The following is a 20,681-nucleotide window of genomic DNA, read 5'->3' as shown; positions in this document are numbered from 1 at the left end:
CAATACGGCCGGGTTAACTTATAAAGTGACATTTTACATTTCCCGCCACACTTCCGCTTGAAAACGTCTTTGGATGATGACGTATGCGCGTGACGTCACCAGTGAAACGGAAGTATTGGTATACCACTGAATCCAATACAAAATAGCTCTGTTTTCATCTCAGAATTCCACAGTATTCTGGACATCTGTGTTGGTGAATCTTTTGCAATTTGTTTAATGAACAATGAAGACTGCAAAGAAGAAAGTTGTAGGTGGGATCGGTGTATTAGCGGCGGACTACAGCAACACAACCAGGAGGACTTTGAGATGGATAGCAGATGCGCTAGCCGACGCTAGCCACCGACCGCGCGGATGATCGGGTGAAGTCCTTCGTTCTTCTGTCAATCGCTGGAACGCAGGTGAGCACGGGTGTTGATGAGCAGATGAGGGCTGGCGTAGGTGGAGCGCTAATGTTTTTATCATTGCTCTGTGAGGTCCCGTTGCTAAGTTAGCTTTAATGGTGTCGTTAGCAACAGCATTTTTAAGCTTCGCCAAGCTGGAAAGCATTACCGTGTATTTACATGTCCATGGTTTAATAGTATTGTTGATTTTCTGTCTATCCTTCCAGTCAGGGGTTTATGTATTTTGTTTCAATCTGCATTTGAGCCCGATGCTATCACGTTAGCTTGTAGCTAAGTTAGCTTCAATGGCGTTGTTAGCAACAGCATGTTTAAGCTTCACCAAGCTGGAAAGCATTAACCGTGTATTTACATGTTCATGGTTTAATAGAATTGTTGATTTTCTGTCTATCCTTCCAGTCAGGGCTTTATGTATTTTGTTTCTATCTGCATTTGAGCACGATGCTATCACGTTAGCTCAGTAGCTGAAGAACTTCACCGATGTATTGTTGTGGAGACAAAAGTCACTGTGAATGTCCATTTCACGTTCTCGACTCTCATTTTCAAGAGGATATAGTATCCCAGGTGGTTTAAAATACAAATCCGTGATCCACAATAGAAAAAGGAGAGAGTGTGGAATCCAATGAGCCAGCTTGTACCTAAGTTACGATCAGAGCGAAAAAAGATACACCCTGCACTGCACTGTAAACCTTCACTCTCACTTTCCTCATCCACAAATCTTTCATCCTCGCTCAAATTAATGGGGTAATCGTCGCTTTCTCGGTCCGAATCTCTCTCGCTGCTGGTGTAAACAACGGGGAATTGTGAGAAGCCTTTCAACCGGTGACGTCACGCTACTTCCGGTACAGGCAAGGCTTTTTTATCAGCGAGCAAAAGTTGCAAACTTTATCGTCGATGTTCTCTACTAAATCCTTTCAGCAAAAAGATGGCAATATCGCGAAATGATCAAGTATGACACATAGAATGGATCTGCTATCCCCGTTTAAATAAATAAAAAATCATTTCAGTAGGCCTTTAAGTCATACGTGTCAACGAGATTTTGTTTGAGCTTTGTCTAGGGCAGTGGTTCTTAACCTGGGTTCGATCGAACCCTAGGGGTTCGGTGAGTCGGCCTCAGGGGTTCGGCGGACCTTCTGCCGCGGAGGGCGAGACACACCCGACTCATCGTGTAAATAAAACTTCTCCCTATCGGCGTATTATGGATACGGCAACCGCAAAAGTCACACATTTTAATGATCTCATTAAAATATAAAGGTATCAAATCTTAATAATAGTGAAAAAGTATATAGAAAACATGCAGGTGTGTAATTTGTTGTGAGTTCATGCACTGTGTTGGTTTTGTTCTTTGAACAAGGTGATGTTCATGCACCGGTAAAAGAAACATAACTTTGTCTTGAATTTGAAAAAATATACATATATATCTTTCACTAAAGAAGGGTTTGGTGAATGCGCATATGAAACTGGTGGGGTTCGGTACCTCCAACACGGTTAAGAACCACTGGTCTAGGGGCATAGAAACTGCATTGAAGTGCAGGTTGACCATAGTTTACAATTTAGCATTGTCAGGAAGATGGCGAATAGAGAGGCGTGGGGGTGGGAACAGTCAGATGTCTGATGGGTGTTACGTTGATGTTGCAGCAATGCAATGTCCAGAGCACAATTATTGAGGTGGTGAAGAGTGAGGTAATAAGATGGTCCGGGGCAGCAAAGGGGCAGGCTGTTCATTTAGCAGTCTCACAGCCTGGGGATATAGACTGTGAGACATTCTGGTGGTCCTGGCGCGAGTCGATCTACACCTCCTTCCAGAGGGTAGCAGGTTGACGAGGCCATGTGCTGGGTGGTATCTGTCCTTCAGGATGTTGTGTACTCGCTTTAGGCAGCGAGTTGTGTACATGGCACTCATCTCTGGGAGTATCGTCCTTGTAATTTTCCCCGTCGCTTTAACCACTCGCTGGAGGGCTTGTTGGTTCGCTTTAGTGCGGCTAGCAAACCACACTAAAAAGCCGTAAGAGATTGTTATTAATTAAAAGTGGAGGGTGTTTGTTCTGCCCTTTCCTGCGGAAGTCTACAATTAGTTATTTGATTTTGTTAGTGTTAAGAACCAAGTTGTTGTTAGCACACCATGAAGCCAGCTGTTGGACCTCTGCATTGTATGCTGTCTCATCATTGTTAAGTTAAAGTAAAGTTAAAGTACCAATGATTGTCACACACACACTAGGTGTGGTGAAATGTGTCCTCTGCATTTGTGAGAGTGGATGTTGAAGAGGCTATGCAGTCATGTGTGAAGAGGGTGAAGAGCACAGGGTTTAGCACACAACCCTGTGGGGTTGATGGTGAGTGTGGCAGAAATGTGCTCGCCTATTTTCACATACTGTGTGCGATTCGTTAAAAAGTCCAAAATCCAGTTGCAAAGGAAGGTGTTCAGACCAAGGTTGTGAAGCTTAGATCTAAGTCTGTTTGGCCTTATTGTGTTAAATGCTGAGCTGAAATCGACAAAGAGCAGTCTTGCATAAGTGTCCTTAAACTCAAGATGTTACAAGAGTCTATGGATTACAATAGCGACGGTGTCTTCGATAGATCGGTTCTCCCGGTACGCGAACTGATATGGGTCAAGGGATGGTGGTATTGCCTTTTTAATCCATTTCAATATCAGTCTCTCTATGCATTTGGCAGGTATGGAGGTGAGTGCTACAGGTCTGTAGTCATTTAGGCATGAGATGATGGCCTGTTTGGGGATGGGGATTATTGTAGCGGTTTTAAAACAGGCAGGGACCCAGGATGTAGACAGTGACAGATTAAAAATGGAAACAAATACATCCGTCAGTTCGTCCGCGCAGTGCTTAAGCACACGGCCCAGAACACCATCAGGTCCAGCTGCTTTCCTTGGGTTGATGTTACGCAAGGTGAGTCTTACTTCATGCGGGCTGAGGACTGTGGCCGTGTCATCGGAGGAGAGGGGGGGCAGGGAGGGGGGGGGCAGTGCTGAGTCTGTGTTTTCATTGTCAAAGCGGACATACAAATTATTAAATTCCTCAGCTAAGATGGCGCTGCCTTTCACTGAGGAATAAGTAGTTTTTTTAAAGTTTGTAATTGCTTTGACACCTTCCCACACCTGCCTAGGGTCTGAGTTATTTAAGCAATCCTGGAGTTTATTGTAATGGTCCGATTTAGCAGCATTGATCCCCTTCTTTAAAGCAGTCCTGGCATTTGGATCGCCTGATTTAAATGCCATGTCTCTCTCTTTGAGTAACTGTACCAGGGTTTTTTATTTGGTAACACACGGATTGTTTTAAATGATGTAACACAATCAGCGCAGAAGGTAATACAGTTCAGCACAGTTAAGGTGTATTGGTCCAGAGACTCACGCGAAATCGCACGCTGGTCTCTAAATATGTCCCAGAGAGTGTGATGAAAACAATCTTGGAGCTGATGGATAGCATCTTCTGGCCATGTTCTTATAGTTTTGGGTGTGTAACGTGGGTGCAACAGAAGAGAAAGGTGGTCTGACATGTCTAGATGAAGATATGCATGGGCTCTGTATGCATTTGCGATGTTTGCATACACTTGATCCAGTGTTTTCTCTCCCCTGGTTGCACATACGTATAACATTCCGATGGTATTTATGAAAGACACTTTTTAAGTCTGCATGGTTGAAATCTCCCGCTGCAATGAGAGCGCTGTCGGGGTGTGTGACAAGGCAATTGTTAATACTGTCATGTATGTGTGCTAGCGCAAGCTTCGCATTAGCATCTGGGGGAATATACACCACTTTTGCGCTTCCGCTGGCAACGCCTCCTTCTTCGGCCGTCTGCTGTTGGGGGCCCGGGAGGTGGTCTGATGATCTCAGCCGGGAAAATAAACTCGGCTGACAGTTTGTGAAAAATTCCCGTATTGAATAGCACCAGATCCTCGTGACTGTATTGTATCGCCGCAGTTCCAACAATATACCAGAAAACACAGAGCAGTATCAACAGTGTGTAAAAACTATGCCGGCTGTAGGAGCTCCTGGCCGCCATCTTTCTTCTTTGCTGCAATGGAGGATGGTTGAAGGTGTGATGTAAGAAGATACAGTTAGCTATCGTAACAACTAATTCCTCTGGTCGGCCAACTGAACATCAAAAATAAAAATTAGTGGTTAAATATCTGGACGTTTGGGGTCTTTGTGAGTGAAAACAATTCAATTTTACAATTTTGCGATACAGGAAGACCTGGCAATAATGTCCCATACTAAATCAGAGTTTTAAGGTTTAATGAACATGATGGCAGAGTAGTACAAAGTTTAGTTTCTCCACAGTTTAGTGAATATATGTATGTAAGTAAAAATGCATCTGTTGTTTTATGTCAGTTTTGTTCAACTAAAGTCCTATTTGTTAAACATTTGTACAAGTTTAAAACCATCGCAGTGCTAATTTTTGTTAGCCTGTCAATGTGGTCGTCCAATGTATGTTAGCATTTAGCTAAAACGGCAACCTTTATCCTTTATGGTTGTATTGTTTTTTTTAATGTTTACAGCAAACTGTATTGTTGATTGAACATGATTGTTACATGTATGTGCAGCTCTTTTGCAGGCTCATGATTGTTACATGTATGTGCAGCTCTTTTGCAGGCTCATGATTGTTACATGTATGTGCAGCTCTTTTGCAGGCTCATGATTGTTACATGTATGTGCAGGTCTTTTGCAGGCTCATGATTGTTACATGTATGTGGAGGTCTTTTGCAGGCTCATGATTGTTACATGTATGTGCAGGTCTTTTGCAGGCTCATGATTGTTACATGTATGTGCAGCTCTTTTGCAGGCTCATGATTGTTACATGTATGTGCAGCTCTTTTGCAGGCTCATGATTGTTACATGTATGTGCAGCTCTTTTGCAGGCTCATGATTGTTACATGTATGTGCAGCTCTTTTGCAGGCTCATGATTGTTACATGTATGTGCAGGTCTTTTGCAGGCTCATGATTGTTACATGTATGTGCAGCTCTTTTGCAGGCTCATGATTGTTACATGTATGTGCAGGTCTTTTGCAGGCTCATGATTGTTACATGTATGTGGAGGTCTTTTGCAGGCTCATGATTGTTACATGTATGTGCAGGTCTTTTGCAGGCTCATGATTGTTACATGTATGTGCAGCTCTTTTGCAGGCTCATGATTGTTACATGTATGTGCAGCTCTTTTGCAGGCTCATGATTGTTACATGTATGTGCAGCTCTTTTGCAGGCTCATGATTGTTACATGTATGTGCAGGTCTTTTGCAGGCTCATGATTGTTACATGTATGTGCAGCTCTTTTGCAGGCTCATGATTGTTACATGTATGTGCAGCTCTTTTGCAGGCTCATGATTGTTACATGTATGTGCAGGTCTTTTGCAGGCTCATGATTGTTACATGTATGTGGAGGTCTTTTGCAGGCTCATGATTGTTACATGTATGTGGAGGTCTTTTGCAGGCTCATGATTGTTACATGTATGTGCAGGTCTTTTGCAGGCTCCTCAAACACACGGCGGAGAAAGCGTGGCATCACTCCGGTGGGTGTACGGATGTGTCGAAGGTACGTAGACACAGAAAACTCCCCCACAATGGTAATAAACCTCCTAGTCCTTTACATGTCACAACGACTAGTAACGTTACTATGAAACACACAACCGCCCCGTCTTTGAGGCGGTCATTCCAAATAGTGACTAAACTACGAAGCTAAAGCTGGCAAGGAAAATCCATACACCCACAACACATCTCATCTGCTTGTGTTGTTGTGAACGACATCATCCATGTAGGATTCATGTACAAACATGTAGGACAGCAGTCGCAACTTGAGAGTCTTTCTCTCTCCTTTTTTTAAACAGCCTCAAGTCGCCTCCACACATCAAGCTGAGAACAGCAGCACACTTCCTTCCCCCTTCACAATAATAGGCCTGACTGGGCTGACAAAATAAAGGTTTCAAAAAAGCACCTCACACAAACATAATGAACTTATTGATGCATTTACACAATTATTATGCTTTGACCCAAAGTTCTGGTTAAAAATTGTCCAAAGATATATTGCACCAATAAATGTGAGAGATTCTGCATTTAATAACATTTATAAAAGCACACTCTTTAAAAGGTAGTAAAATAAGTGTAAAAGGTAAAAAATGGAACATAACATAATTACAACAAAAAAACTTAATTTCATTGTGTTTTATATTGCCATTGTTATTTTATTTTTATTTTTTTACCATTATTTTACTTGTTGTGGTTTATTCGTTACTAACTAATATCTGTTTTTTTAATCTATATTTAAAGTTGAGTTTTGGTAGTAAAATAAATACTAGTGTTTTGAAATTATTGAATAATCGTGTAATTAATGGTGATTACAATATCAATGAAAATAATGGTGATTATTATGTTTGCCATAATGGTCCAGCCCTAACTGTACCCTTTTGAAACAACAGAGGGTGTAAAACACAATCTATTCTACATCTTTCATTAACTCAACTTTAGCTTTCATGCATCTAAAGGATATAAATATCATTCTATGATGTGTCTGTTTCCATCCATCCATCCATTTTCTACCTCTTGTCCCTTTTGGGGTCACAGGGGGGCGGAAGGTGGTGTACACCCTGGAAAATTCCATAAAAACTTTAAACACATTTTTAAATGTTATCCTAATTAAAAATGTATCCTCCAGTTTGTGGCTATTATGAGGCATTTTTCCAGAGAATATGCATTTTTACAGCATGTTTTAAAGAGATAGCATTCTGAGTATATTATATTGATCAACTAATTCTTATTTAGGGGGCTTAGTGAGCAGAATAGAGGCGCTCTCATTGACTGCATTGTTAGAATTAGGATAGTTAGGATTTTGCTAACGTTTGTTTACAACTTAGAATGCATAAGAAATAAAAACATGTTATTGTCTTACATAAGGATTGTGAATGATAGGCAAAATAAAAAAGGCAGATCCCCTTTGATAATTTTCCTACATCCTGTGAACGGGTGATGCTGTGGTGAAAGTGAGAAAATAAATACATGTCAGGAAAATGCTAATTTCATCAAAAATGGCTGGCAAACTTTTTAAAACCTGGTTAAAGATTGTTGGTAGTAAACCCAGAGAGGCATGTGTGTGTTGTCAAATGATGTTAGAATTAGCTTTATTATTTGGGTTGAGGGGGCCCCGTCATGGGGCCCGCCCCCGGCCCAGCTCTGACTTGTTCCACCACTGGTCATTGTGATTATATGATATATTCCAAATGGCATTTTCTTGTTATTAGTCAAATATGAAGTTAGTAAAGATGTGAGAGTAAGAAGTCAACAAACCTGTTCTGTGTAACACAACTTGATGTTTCTTGAAAACAGCGTCCAGTAGTTGATAGTTCTCCTCTTTTGTTCTAGAAAGTTCCGCCTCGTATTGTGCTATCGTTCTTTCTAACACTACAAATATTTCTTCAACGGCAGCAGTTAGTCGCTGATCCACCAACGCTCTCAACATGTGTAATGTAGACATTTTCACACAATCACAACACTTTACTCTCACACTTGATCTCTACTTAGCGATGTGTTGATAACTTCTGTTAGCAGCTAACAAGCTAAGCTAACTAGCGAGCTAAGCTAACTAACAATAAACGAGCACGAGAAGCAGCAAAGTGCTTCTAGCGCATCGAGACCATTTTATCCTTGAATAAAGAATCAAAGATGTATTTTATACGACGTAAATATTTCAAACTGGATAAGAAATAATAAGACTGACTTATTAGCGTCTTGCTCACGTCTTTCTCCGTCGATGTGCTTTCACGACAGTTAGCACACTTGACGTTACAAGGCAGGACTGCGCTGTTCTGCTGCTTTCCGTTTACGCCGGAAGCTGGGAATGACGTCACTGATGAAGAGGTCGTATATAAGATATTGCCTGCTGTCACTGTTACCATGCTTTTCTTTGCTCTAATATTTATTTCAATAACAATGTGATATCAAATGTTTTGAAATAAATGTAAAGTATATAACAAAGCTTTAATGATGGTGTTCAGTGGCGCCCCCGTGCGACATTCATTGCAATGACAAGAGTGAAAGTGGTAGAAATTGTAGCGATATTACTGGCTGATTCTTTTAAATCTACCCTTCCACATGTTCTTATTCTTCTTCCCTTTTACTCCTAGATCATATATTGTTATACAAAACATTCAAATATCACAGAGCGTGATGTCGCAAGAGCTCTGTCGTTAAAAAAATTCCAGGAAGTGACGTAGTCTTCGCGCATGCGTTGGTCGATCGTGTCGTGAATTTCTATCATTTTTAAAAAGTGTGAAACATTTGCTCTCGTACACAAAAGTCTCTTTCTTGAAGTGAAATCCAAATTCTCACATTGTGTTAATGATTTTATTTTATTAATTCAATCTTGGAAGATTGTACAAAATAGAAAACACTTAAATTATTATATTTATTGGAATTATTTAAGTGGTTTTAAATAATGAGTTCAAGCACAAGTTTATTATTCATTAATATATATTTTTATTTTAATCTTATTCTTATGGTTTCTCATGTTTACTTTGACTTTCTTTAACAGGTTTTGTTCGTAGGAGGATTGTATTTAATCAGAATCAGAATCAGAATCAGAATAGTTTTATTGCCATTGTTTGAGAACGGGTTCACAAACTAGGAATTTTTCTTGGTGCAAACGTGCGACATAAAACACATATAACACATATTTGGTATAAAAAGAGCTGTGACTGAGCTATCAGATCATGTTATAGACTTAGAAGGGATTCAAGGAATTCAAGGAGCTACTGTTAGGAGTTCTTGTTCATTTGCCTGATGGCCGAGGGGAAAAAAGTGTTCAGGTGGCGGGAGGTGTGGGTGTGGATGGAGCGTAGTCTCCTGCCTGAGGGGAGAGGGGAGAATAGTGTGTGTCCAGGGTGAGAAGAGTCAGCTGTGATCCCACCCACACGCCTCCTGGTCCTGGAGGAGAACAAGTCCTGGAGGGATGGGAGCTTGCAGCCAATCACCTTCTCCGCAGCACGTACGATGCGTTGCAGTCTATTCTTATCCTGGACTGTGGCGCCGGGGAACCACACTGTGACGGAGGAGGTCAGGATGGACTCTATGATGGCTGAGTAAAACTGCACCAGCATCTCGGTCGGCACCTTAAGTTTCCTCAGCTGCCGCAGGAAATACATCCTCTGCTGGGCCTTCTTGATGAGGGAGCTGATGGTCAGCTCCCACTTGAGGTCCTGGGTGATGGTGGTGCCCAAGAAACGGAAGGAGTCCACAATGGGGACGGGGGTGGGAGAGTCAATCAGGGTGAGGGGGGGTGGTGGGGCTGTGACTTTCCTGAAGTCCATGATCATCTCCACTGTTTTCTGGGCGTTCAGCTCCAGGTTATTGAGGCTGCACCAGGACGTCAGCCGGTCTACCTCTCTCTTGTAGGCGGACTCATCGCCATTCGAGATGAGCCCGATGAGGGTGGTGTCATCCGCAAACTTGAGCAGTTTTATGGATTGGTGACTGGAGGTGCAGCAGTTTGTATACAGGGAGAAGAGCCAGGGGGAGAGTACACAGCCCTGAGGAGTACCAGTGTTTGTGGTTCGACTGTCCGAGACAATCTTCCCCAGCCTTACGTGCTGTCTTCGGTCTGTCAGGAAGTCATTAATCCAACTGCAGAGGGAGTTGGGCACGCTGAGCTGGTAGAGCTTGTCTCGTAGCAGTCCAGGGAGGATGGTGTTGAAGGCAGAGCTGAAGTCCACAAACAGGATCCTAGCGTAGGTTCCTGGGGAGTCCAGATGCTCCAGGATGAAGTGGAGGGCCAGGTTCACTGCATCATCCACAGACCTGTTGGCTCTGTAGGCGAACTGCAGTGGGTCCAGGAGGGGGGCGGTGATGTCCTTGAGGTGGGGCAGGACCAAGCGCTCAAAGGACTTCATGACCACAGACGTCAGCGCGACCGGCCTGTAGTCATTTAGTCCTGTGATCCGTGCTTTCTTGGGGAAAGGGACAATGGTAGAGGTCTTAAAGCAGGACGGCACGCGGCATAGCTCCAGAGAGGTGTTAAAAATGTCAGTGAAGACAGGAGCCAGCTGGTCCGCACAGTGTCTGAGAGTGGAGGGGGAGACACCATCCGGCCCGGGGGCCTTCCGCGTATTCAGCTTCAAGAACTGCCGGCGTACATCCTCTTCTTTAATGGAGAGGGTCTTTACAGTCTTATTGTGTTTTTGGAGTCCTGTGATGTCATTGGAGTCCTTTGAGTCCTTTAACTCCTTTAATGATGTGCTGGCATTGGTGGGGAGGGTGATGGTGGGGGGAGCATGGCTTTGATGAGCTGAAGGCCGTTCATGACGACAGTAATGTGTGTTGAGGCCCTGAGCGAGAGTCCGGTCATTCAGGGCCTGGGGGGTTTTGGGCTTATAGTTCGTAAGGGCCCTTAGACCTCTCCAAACTGCCGCAGAATCATTGGAGCGGAACTGTTCCTGTAGACGGTTAGAGTACACAGATTTAGCTTTCTCCACTTCCCTGGTGAAGTGGTACTTCGCTTCTCTGTATGTACTTCGGTCCACGCTTCTCCACGCAGCCTCCTTCTTGCGCAGCTGTCGGAGCTTGGGTGTGAACCAGGGCTTGTCGTTGTTATAACAAACCCTGGTGCGCGTTGGAATGATGCGCGCCTCATTGAACTGTATGTATGAGGTCACAGTGTCCGTATACTCGTCCAGATTGTTCGTGGCCGCTCCAATTGCCTCCCAGTCTGTCGTTTCCTAACAAGCATGCAACTCGTCCACAGACTCGGCGGTGAAACACTTAATGTTCCTCATAACAGGTTTAGCCAGTTTCAGTCTCTGTCTGTATGAAGGGATTAAGTGCACCATCACGTGATCTGATAGTCCAAGAGCAGCGCGCGGGACTGCATGAAAAGCCTTGCTCAATGTAGTGTAGCAGTGATCCAGCGTGTTCTCCTCTCTGGTCGGGCATTTAATAAACTGTCTATACTTTGGTAATTCCTGGCTCAAATTTCCCTTGTTAAAGTCACCAAGCACGATAACAAGAGAGTCAGGAAAAGACCGTTCCACATGTAAGATCTGTCTTGCGAGCGCGCGCTGAGCGTCACGCACGTCCGCGCCGGGCGGGATGTAAACAGCCACGAGAATGAATGAAACAATCTCACGCAGTGAGTAAAAGGGCTTACAGTGGATGAAATAATATTCCAGAGAGGAAGAACAGTGTCTAAAAATGACAGTCACGTCTGTGCACCAGCTATTGTTGATAAAGAAGCATAGTCCCCCGCCTCTTTTTTTGCCAGAGAGCGCCGCGTCTCGGTCCGCGCGGAGGAGATGAAAGCCCTCCAGTTGAAGCGCGCTGTCCGGGACACTTGCGCTCAGCCAAGTCTCCGTGAAACACAACACACAAGATGAGGAGAAGTCCTTGTTCCTTCTCATCAGCAACGCTAGCTCGTCCATCTTGTTGGCAAGTGAGCGGACGTTGGAGAGGAAGATGCCTGGTAGAGGCGTGCGTAATCCCCGTCCGCGAAGACGGACAAGTGCGCCCGCTCGCTTTCCTCTTCGGTGCGGTTTCCCTCTTTTGAGCACAGAATGGACCAAATCCGCAGCGGACGCTAAGATGACCGGTAACAAGTCCATAGGGATGGTGGATCTGATGTTCAGTAGCTCTTCACGGGTGTAAGAGCACCCGGAAACACAATTTATGTACAAAAACAAACAAAACAGAGCGCACGAAAGCACCGAGGCAGCCTTCATCGGCGCCATGATGATGAATATGATGTGTTTTATATTGCTGAGTAAAATATTGAAACAACATTGACTCATATTGTGTTGAAAGTACCTTTATGTGTCTATACATTGTTGATGTATGTTTAATTGTTCAATACAAAATACAATAAATAGTCAGAAGTAGAACTGGTTTAGTCCAATATTAACATAAATAATGTTGAAGTCATATTACATGACATTATATACCATACTTAGACTTAGACAAACTTTAATGATCCACAAGGGAAATTGTTCAACACAGTAGCTCAGTTACACTCAAAAAATGATTCAAGCCCTTCTTAGATGTGACACATTTAAAGTCCTACTGAAAGCCACTACTAGCGACAACATCAATAAAGTTTGCAACTTTTGGTCTCTGATAAAAAAAAAGCCTTGCCCCTACCGGAAGTAGCGTGACGTTGTCAGTTGTTCACTCCCTCATATTTTCCTATTGTTTTCAACGCAGCTAGAGCGATTCGGACCATTACCCCATTAATTTGAGCGAGGATGAAAGATTCGTGGATGAGGAACGTTAGAGTGACGGACTAGAATGCAGTGAAATACATATTTTTTTTCGCTCTGACAGTAACTTAGGTACAAGCTGGCTCATTGGATTCCACACTTTCTCCTTTTTCTATTGTGGATCACAGATTTGTATTTTAAACCACCTGGGATACTATATCCTCTTGAAAATGAGAGTCCAGAACGCGAAATGGACATTCAGTGCCTTTTATCTCCACGACAATACATCGACGAAATGCTTTAGCTACGAGCTAACGTGATAGCATCATGCTTTAAATGCATTTAGAAACAAAAAAAATAAACCCCTGACTGGAAGGATAGATAGAAAATCAACAATACTATTAAACCATGGACATGTAAATACACGGTTAATGCTTTCCAGGCTGGCGAAGGTTAACAATGCTGTGCTAACGACGCCATTGAAGCTAACTTAGCAACTTAGCAACCGGACCGCACAGAGCTATGCTAAAAACATTAGCTCTCCACCTACGCCAGCCAGCCCTCATCTGCTCATCAACACCTGTGCTCACCTGCGTTCCAGCGATCGGCGGAAGGACGAAGGACTTCACCCGTTCGGCAGCCCGGAGACGTAGGAAGTCAAGGTGAGGTCGGCGGCTAGCGCGTCTGCTCTCCAACAAAGTCCTCCTGGTTGTGTTGATGTAGTCCGCTGCTAATACACCGATCCCACCTACAACTTTCTTCTTTGCAGTCTTCATTGTTCATTAAACAAATTGCAAAAGATTCACCAACACAGATGTCCAGAATACTGTGGAATTATGAAATGAAAACAGAGCTTTTTGTATAGGATTCTACGGGGTACCATAACTTCCGTTAAACTGACTTCGTCACGCGCATACGTCATCATACTGCGACGTTTCAGCCTGATATTTCCCGGGAAATTTTAAATGTCAATTTATAAGTTAACCCGGCCGTATTGGCATGTGTTGCAATGTTAAGATTTCATCATTGATATATAAACTATCAGACTGCGTGGTCGCTAGTAGTGGCTTTCAGTAGGCCTTTCAATTTCCCGCGAAACTTCCGCTTGAAAACGTCTATGTATGATGACGTATGCGCGTGACGTCAATGGTTAAAGTGGAAGTATTGGGACACATTGTATCCAATACAAACAGCTCTGTTTTCATCTCAAAATTCCACAGTATTCTGGACATCTGTGTTGGTGAATCTTTTGCAATTTGTTTAATGAACAATGAAGACTGCAAAGAAGAAAGCTGTAGGTGGGATCGGTGTATTAGCGGCCGGCTGCAGCAACACAACCAGGAGGACTTTGAGATGGATAGCAGACGCGCTATCCGACGCTAGCCGCCGACCGCATCGATGATCGGGTGAAGTCCTTCATTGCGCCGTCGATCGCTGGAACGCAGGTGAGCACGGGTGTTGATGAGCAGATGAGGGCTGGCTGGCGTAGGTGGATAGCTAATGTTTTTAGCATAGCTCTGTGAGGTCCCGTAGCTAAGTTAGCCTCAATGGCGTCGTTAGCAACAGCATTGTTAAGCTTCGCCAGGCTGGAAAGCATTAACCGTGTATTTACATGTTCATTGTTGTATCTCAGAGAAGGGAAGGAGGCGACAACCAGGGCAGGACTGCGGTTTACAAGGTTTATTGGAAAAACCGTAGATGAATACGTGGCGTGTGTATGCTACTCAAAGTGAGTGAGTGTTGACTATGTGTAAAATTAAAATGTAAATGTTACCAAGGGTTGTTGTCTGTAAATGTTGGTTGTATCTTTCGTCGTATCCAAGGGGGCAAAGGCGAAGAGGCAGTTCATGGACAGGCAAGTGGTCGTGGGCAAGAGCAGGGCAGCGTGGTCTGGGTCCGAGCAGGGAGGTCGTGGATCGAGGTGGGCAGTTAGGAATCCGGATGGGTGTCGAGTGACAAGGCACGATCACGGAGGTCAGGAGAGTCACTGTGGAAATACAAAAGGGCATGAACCAGGGGGAAACACGGAGAAATAGAGCAAAACAAGGACGAGGAAATCACTGGGAAAAGGAATGCCAGACGTGATGCTTACTGGAAGGTTAGCGACATTCTGGCAAAGGTTCCTTGGGTCCGCTGGTCTTTATGCCGCTCCCCCTCGTCAAGTCCAGGTGTGCTGATCAGTGATTGCTTGCAGACTTGTTGCTGTGTGGGCGTGTTGTGCTCAGTGTGAGCAGAGGTGTGTTTGAGCGTCCTGCCAGCAGAGGTGCTGCAGCTCCAGCTGCAGTGGAAACCTGGGATCGACTCCGCGTCATGACATTCATGCTTTAATAGTATTGTTGATCTTCTGTCTATCCTTCCAGTCAGGGCTTTATTTCTTCTGTTTCTATCTGCAGTTAAGCACGATGCTATCACGTTAGCTCCGTAGCTAAAGTGCTTGACTGATGTATTGTCGTGGAGATAAAAGTCACTGTGAATGTCCATTTCGCGTTCTCGACTCTCATTTTCAAGAGGATATAGTATCCCAGGTGGTTTCAAATACAAATCTGTGATCCACAATAGAAAAAGGAGAGAGTGTGGAATCCAATGAGCCAGCTTGTACCTAAGTTACGGTCAGAGTGAAAAAAGATACGCCCTGCACTGCACTCTAGTCCTTCACTCTCACGTTCCTCATCCACGAATCTTTCATCCTCGCTCAAATTAATGGGGAAATCTTCGCTTTCTTGGTCCGAATCGCTCTCGCTGCTGGTGTAAACAATGGGGAAATGTGAGGAGCCTTTCAACCTGTGACGTCACGCTACTTCCGCTACAGGCAAGGCTTTTTTATCAGCGACCAAAAGTTGCGAACTTTATCGTCGATGTTCTCTACTAAATCCTTTCAGCAAAAATATGGCAATATCGCGAAATGATCAAGTATGACACATAGAATGGATCTGCTAAAAAATCATTTCAGTAGGCCTTTAAGTATTGTTGAATTTATTCAAAAATATTTAGTTTTAAAATATACACATATATATTTAATCAGTGAAACATAACATTTCTCATAATTGATCCTATGGGATTGATTTGATGTTGATCAACGCAAAATAAATGAGTTCAGAACTTGGAGCCGCCCTTTGCGCATGCGCATATCATCTTGGCGGGCATAACTCATTAGCATAACGTCTTCTGGCGGGAGTGGACCACATCAGCAGGAACCGAGAAGGAAGGTGGAGATCGGTCTTTGGTAAGTATTCTTTTTTTTTGTTATATTACTTTAGACTGTACCGCTAGTGTATTCATGCTATATACCACATTTCGTGTATTGTTTGTGGGGGCAAACTTGACTTTTAAAGTCCGACTTTGCATGCTAGCTTGGTAACTTCCACCATGGCCACTAGCTTAATAGTCCACACATGAACAGTTATTATATGACATAAGTCAGGCCGGGATGAACGTGAGGAGCAGGAAGATTATTGACGTGATAAATGTCTGCCCGTGTAGTTTGACTTTATTCAATGTGTGTGCTTCCACTGCGCTGCGTGTCAGCTGCGGCCGTCTGGAAACTGCCTGTGTGTAGAATACAATGGACTTTATTCTCATTATATTTGCATATAACGAGATTAAGGACTCCAATTTAAGGTGCGGTAGTGGGAACAAATACGGGGTAAAAATAAATGACATTACACAAGAGGTAATAAAGAAAAAACTAACAATTGAAATAAACAGACTACTATTCAATACAAATAATAAGCAATCCTGTACAATATACAAAACACTATAGAAATACAAAATACTGTACAATGTACAGAACAAGACAAGAGTACCGGAGTCAAAAATAACAATCAGTGTCGGATGTATTGCACTCGAAGGGTAATATTGCACAGTAGGGTATTAGGGTAGGATATTGTATAGGGGTTTGAGTCTGTGTTTATAAGGATTATGTAGTGTTTTATACCTCATTCAGAGTATTATCTTGCTCTATCGCGAGTCAATCTATTTTATCATCGCAGGAATTTGTTTGTCTCGGCACTCCAGCAGAGCGGCTGTGCTCGCAGTGATGCGGAGGGAGACCGCAGTCGGTGGTTGAGGATGGTCGAAGGTGCACGGAGTCTTGATGGACCGGAGCGGACACGCACATTAATGCACACAGATCTGCTTGAAGTTCAGGCACCAGATCTGGTTAGTGCCCTGTTTTGTTGAATTCCATCATCTCCGCCAGTCTCTGCCTCTTACACCCTCTCTCCTTCAGTAAAGCCTTCGATTAAGCAGTAAATGTAGATTCTAGTTTACAGATTGATTGAAACTTGTATTAGTAGATTGCACAGTAGAGTACTTATTCCGTACAATTGACCACTAAATGGTAACACCCCAATAAGTTTTTCTACTTGTTTAAGTCGGGGTCCACGTTCATCAATTCATGGTAAGTGATTCAATGACCAAGATGGTCAGTGAATACATGCAGGAAGGTTAATATTGTTCCTGTGTGTTTTGATATTTTAATAAAATGGCAGAATTTAAAATAATTTCATGTCTTTAACTTATTAAAACTTTATTGTTTGTCAAATAATTGGTAGTCTGTTCTAAATGTTCAAATGTTATCTTGTTTTATTGGTCAGAGCTTTTATTCAATTTCAACTTGTCTGCATTCTGGTACTTGCACTCACAACTTAATATCTTTTGCAGATTGATCATGTTTTTCAAGCTTGATGTGGCAGCCTCCTAATGTTAAGTGTTACCAAGCTCCTTGTGGCAGCCTCGTGATTGTAAGTAATATAAATTATGTGTTGAATATCATTGTCATCCTTTTCATGTGATACATGCTAATTCTCTTTATTCTCTATTTCAGGATTATGAATGTGGCAGTGTAAAGAATGCAGTTTGGAACTAGCGAGCAGGTATTTGTTGTTGCAGCATTTTAGGCAGACTCATGGGTATTTAAGGGGCAGTTATCGCTATCCATGTTCATATACACATTGCCCGTGCAGTTTTAGTAAGCTACTAAATACAAAGTTCATGGTAAACAGCAGAAGTAGCTACATTCAAGTGTCATGTGTGCACATGCAAAGACCTAACAACACAAAGAGATTATTTTCAACACATAAATCGACATCTGCGGCGTAATGAAATGGTTCCATGTATATTTTTAGGTTGCTCATTTAAAACAAATGTATATAGTACATTTAACACACACAAATATAGGAAACACAACCAACATTCATTGATAGATTTGAAAGGCCTACTGAAAGCCACTACTAGCGACCACGCAGTCTGATAGTTTATATATCAATGATGAAATCTTAACATTGCAACACATGCCAATACGGCCGGGTTAACTTATAAAGTGACATTTTACATTTCCTGCTAAACTTCCGGTTGAAAACGTCTATGTATGATGACGTATGCGCGTGACGTAACCAGTGAAACGGAAGTATTGGTATACCATTGAATACAATACAAAATAGCTCTGTTTTAATCTCATAATTCCACAGTATTCTGGACATCTGTGTTGGTGAATCTTTTGCAATTTGTTTAATGAACAATGAAGACTGCAAAGAAGAAAGTTGTAGGTGGGATCGGTGGATTAGCGGTGGACTACAGCAACACAACCAGGAGGATTTTATGAGTTGGATAGCAGACGCGCTAGCCGACGCTAGCCACCGACCGCATGGATGATCGGGTGAAGTCTTTCGTCCTTCCGTCGATCGCTGGAATGCAGGTAAGCACGGGTGTTGTTGAGCAGATGAGGGCTGGCTGGCGTAGGTGGAGCGCTAATGTTTTTATCATAGCTCTGTGAGGTCCCGTTGCTAAGTTAGCTTCAATGGCGTCGTTAGCAACAGCATTTTAAGCTTCGCCAAGCTGGAAAGCATTAACCGTGTAGTTAAATGTTCATGGTTTAATAGTATTGTTGATTTTATGTCTATCCTTCCAGTCAGGGGTTCATGTATTTTGTTTCTATCTGCATTTGAGCCCAACGCTATCGCGTTAGCTTCGTAGCTAAAGTGTTTCACCGATGTATTGTCGCGGAGATAAAAGTCACTGTGAATGTCCATTTTGCGTTCTCGACTCTCATTTTCAAGAGGATATAGTATCCCAGGTGGTTTAAAATACAAATCTGTGATCCACAATAGAAAAAGGAGAGAGTGTGGAATCCAATGAGCCAGCTTGTACCTAAGTTACGGTCAGAGCGAAAAAAGATACACCCTGCACTGCACTCTAGTCCTTCACTCTAACGTACCTCATCCACGAATCTCTCATCCTCGCTCAAATTAATGGGGTAATCGTCGCTTTCTCGCTCCGAATCTCTCTCGCTGCTGGTGTAAACAATGGGGAATTGTGAGGAATACTAGCTCCTGTGACGTCACGCTACTTCCGCTACAGGCAAGGCTTTTTTTAATCAGCGAGCAAAAGTTGCGAACTTTATCGTCGATTTTCTCTACTAAATCCTTTCAGCAAAAATATGGCAATATCGCGAAATGATCAAGTATGACACATAGAATGTATCTGCTATTCCCGTTTAAATTTAAAAAAATAATTTCAGTAGGCCTTTAAATCTGTATTTTTAGTCTTATTATCAAGGAATAATGAGGTCACACTTATATTAAAACATTAATGCTAAGGTTTCATCCAGTAGTGGACCGGTAACGTCTGATGATGATGATGATGATGATGATGAAGATGTACCTGTGCAAGTGAACAATTGGATCCACAAGGGACAACAACCCTTTCCACAGACTACACACACATCAGAAACATAAATGTTAGAAGCCTACAACAATATATGTGAAGAAGACTTTAGTATTAAAAGTGAAGATGTGAGGTGAAATAAGTAGAAATGCAGCAATAAAAACAAGCAACTCCACTCACGATGGCTCTAAAGTTCAGTGATGTGTTGCTAACTTCAGCATTTTTCTTCTTTGTTGATGTTTTGCAGTAGTTAACATCCATGATGTAACAATGCTGCTAATCTACCACAGTCCACATTTTGTTAACCATTTTATTCATTCATACTTTCAATTGGATAATAACATCAATAAAATGCAATGGGAAAATGTGTGAAAAAACCCAAATGAAAATAATAAGATGTCCTCTCTTCAACAATGACAAAATACAATAAAATAGTAGCTGTGGAGTTAAAAACTCAGAAGTGGCAGTAATCCATGCCCTACATGGTCAAAATCAGTGAAAACTACAATTCCCAGAGTGCCGAGGTAAAATGGCCGCCAAATGACTAATAGAAGGCAGGTGAAAAGGAAGGTCAGTCAGACTCATTCACCAAACAAACTACATGGAAGGAAGAACAGCAAGCAGCCACAACCGCAAGTTCCACTCAACAAGTTTCTCCAAACACACCAATGGTCGGTGAATATGCTTCATTTGATGACCATCGAAATGTTTGTGTGATATGCTTAACTTGAACCTGCAAGCTTGTTAATTAGCTTACTGAACTATCCTCATTTGTTTGTTTAAACTGCTGGCTTCAAGTTAAATTACTGCATCACATTTGTAAAACATTGTTTGAAAATAGCTGTGTAATCACATTGTTAACATCTCTGTTTTTGTGCTTTACAACCTACTGATGATCTGGAAGATCAACTGAAATTAAACCAACAATGCTTCAAGTTGGAAAATAAAAAGTTGAACAATTGGAAATCGTGAGTTGTCCCTGGGTCCTTTTTGGAGTAGAAGAGTGGAACTTAACAGTAGCTACATATATAATATTCAATACATGCACGCAACTTAAACAGTAATTACAGGACAACATATAAGACTAGAAGATGAGAAGCACTACATACAACTTCAAATATACATTCTTATTAAACATGCTGTGTTTTTAAACTACATTTAGCACAATCACTGTTTAAGTCTTTTTAAATCCCTGCAGCTTCCATGACTGTTACACACTTGTGTCTACTCACCTGCTTCTTAAACCTGAACCTTTTAACACACGCAGTGCAACTAAACGGTTTCTCTCCGGTGTGTGTTCTCATGTGTGTGGTCATGCATTCCTTTCTGGAGAAACTCTTCTTACAAACAGAGCAAGTAAAAGGTTTCTCACCAGTGTGTGTTCTCATGTGTAATATAATTTCCCACTTAGTGTTGAATCTTTTAGCACAAACAGAGCA

At 42.5% G+C, this 20,681-nt stretch overlaps 1 protein-coding gene across 5 annotated transcripts in view; it reads right to left on the bottom strand.

The window, feature by feature from the left end:
- Nucleotides 1-20,681, bottom strand: part of LOC133636338 (gastrula zinc finger protein XlCGF48.2-like) — a 359,822-nt gene that overhangs the window by 318,886 nt on the left and 20,255 nt on the right. The window contains exon 1 of one of the 5 annotated variants that reach the window (XM_062030299.1): nt 7,688-8,197. The exons of the other annotated variants lie outside the window; for them this stretch is intronic. Coding sequence (XP_061886283.1) covers nt 7,688-7,874 — 187 coding nt within the window. The 5' untranslated portion in view covers nt 7,875-8,197. Of the gene's footprint in view, nt 1-7,687; nt 8,198-20,681 lie in introns of those variants that run through there. 5 annotated transcript variants of the gene reach the window in all.

The sequence above is a fragment of the Entelurus aequoreus genome, linkage group LG20, assembly GCF_033978785.1.
Source record: "Entelurus aequoreus isolate RoL-2023_Sb linkage group LG20, RoL_Eaeq_v1.1, whole genome shotgun sequence".
Taxonomy (NCBI): Eukaryota; Metazoa; Chordata; class Actinopteri; order Syngnathiformes; family Syngnathidae; genus Entelurus; species Entelurus aequoreus.
Note: the sequence above shows the minus strand (reverse complement) of the source record. Positions and strands in the feature narration are given on the sequence as shown.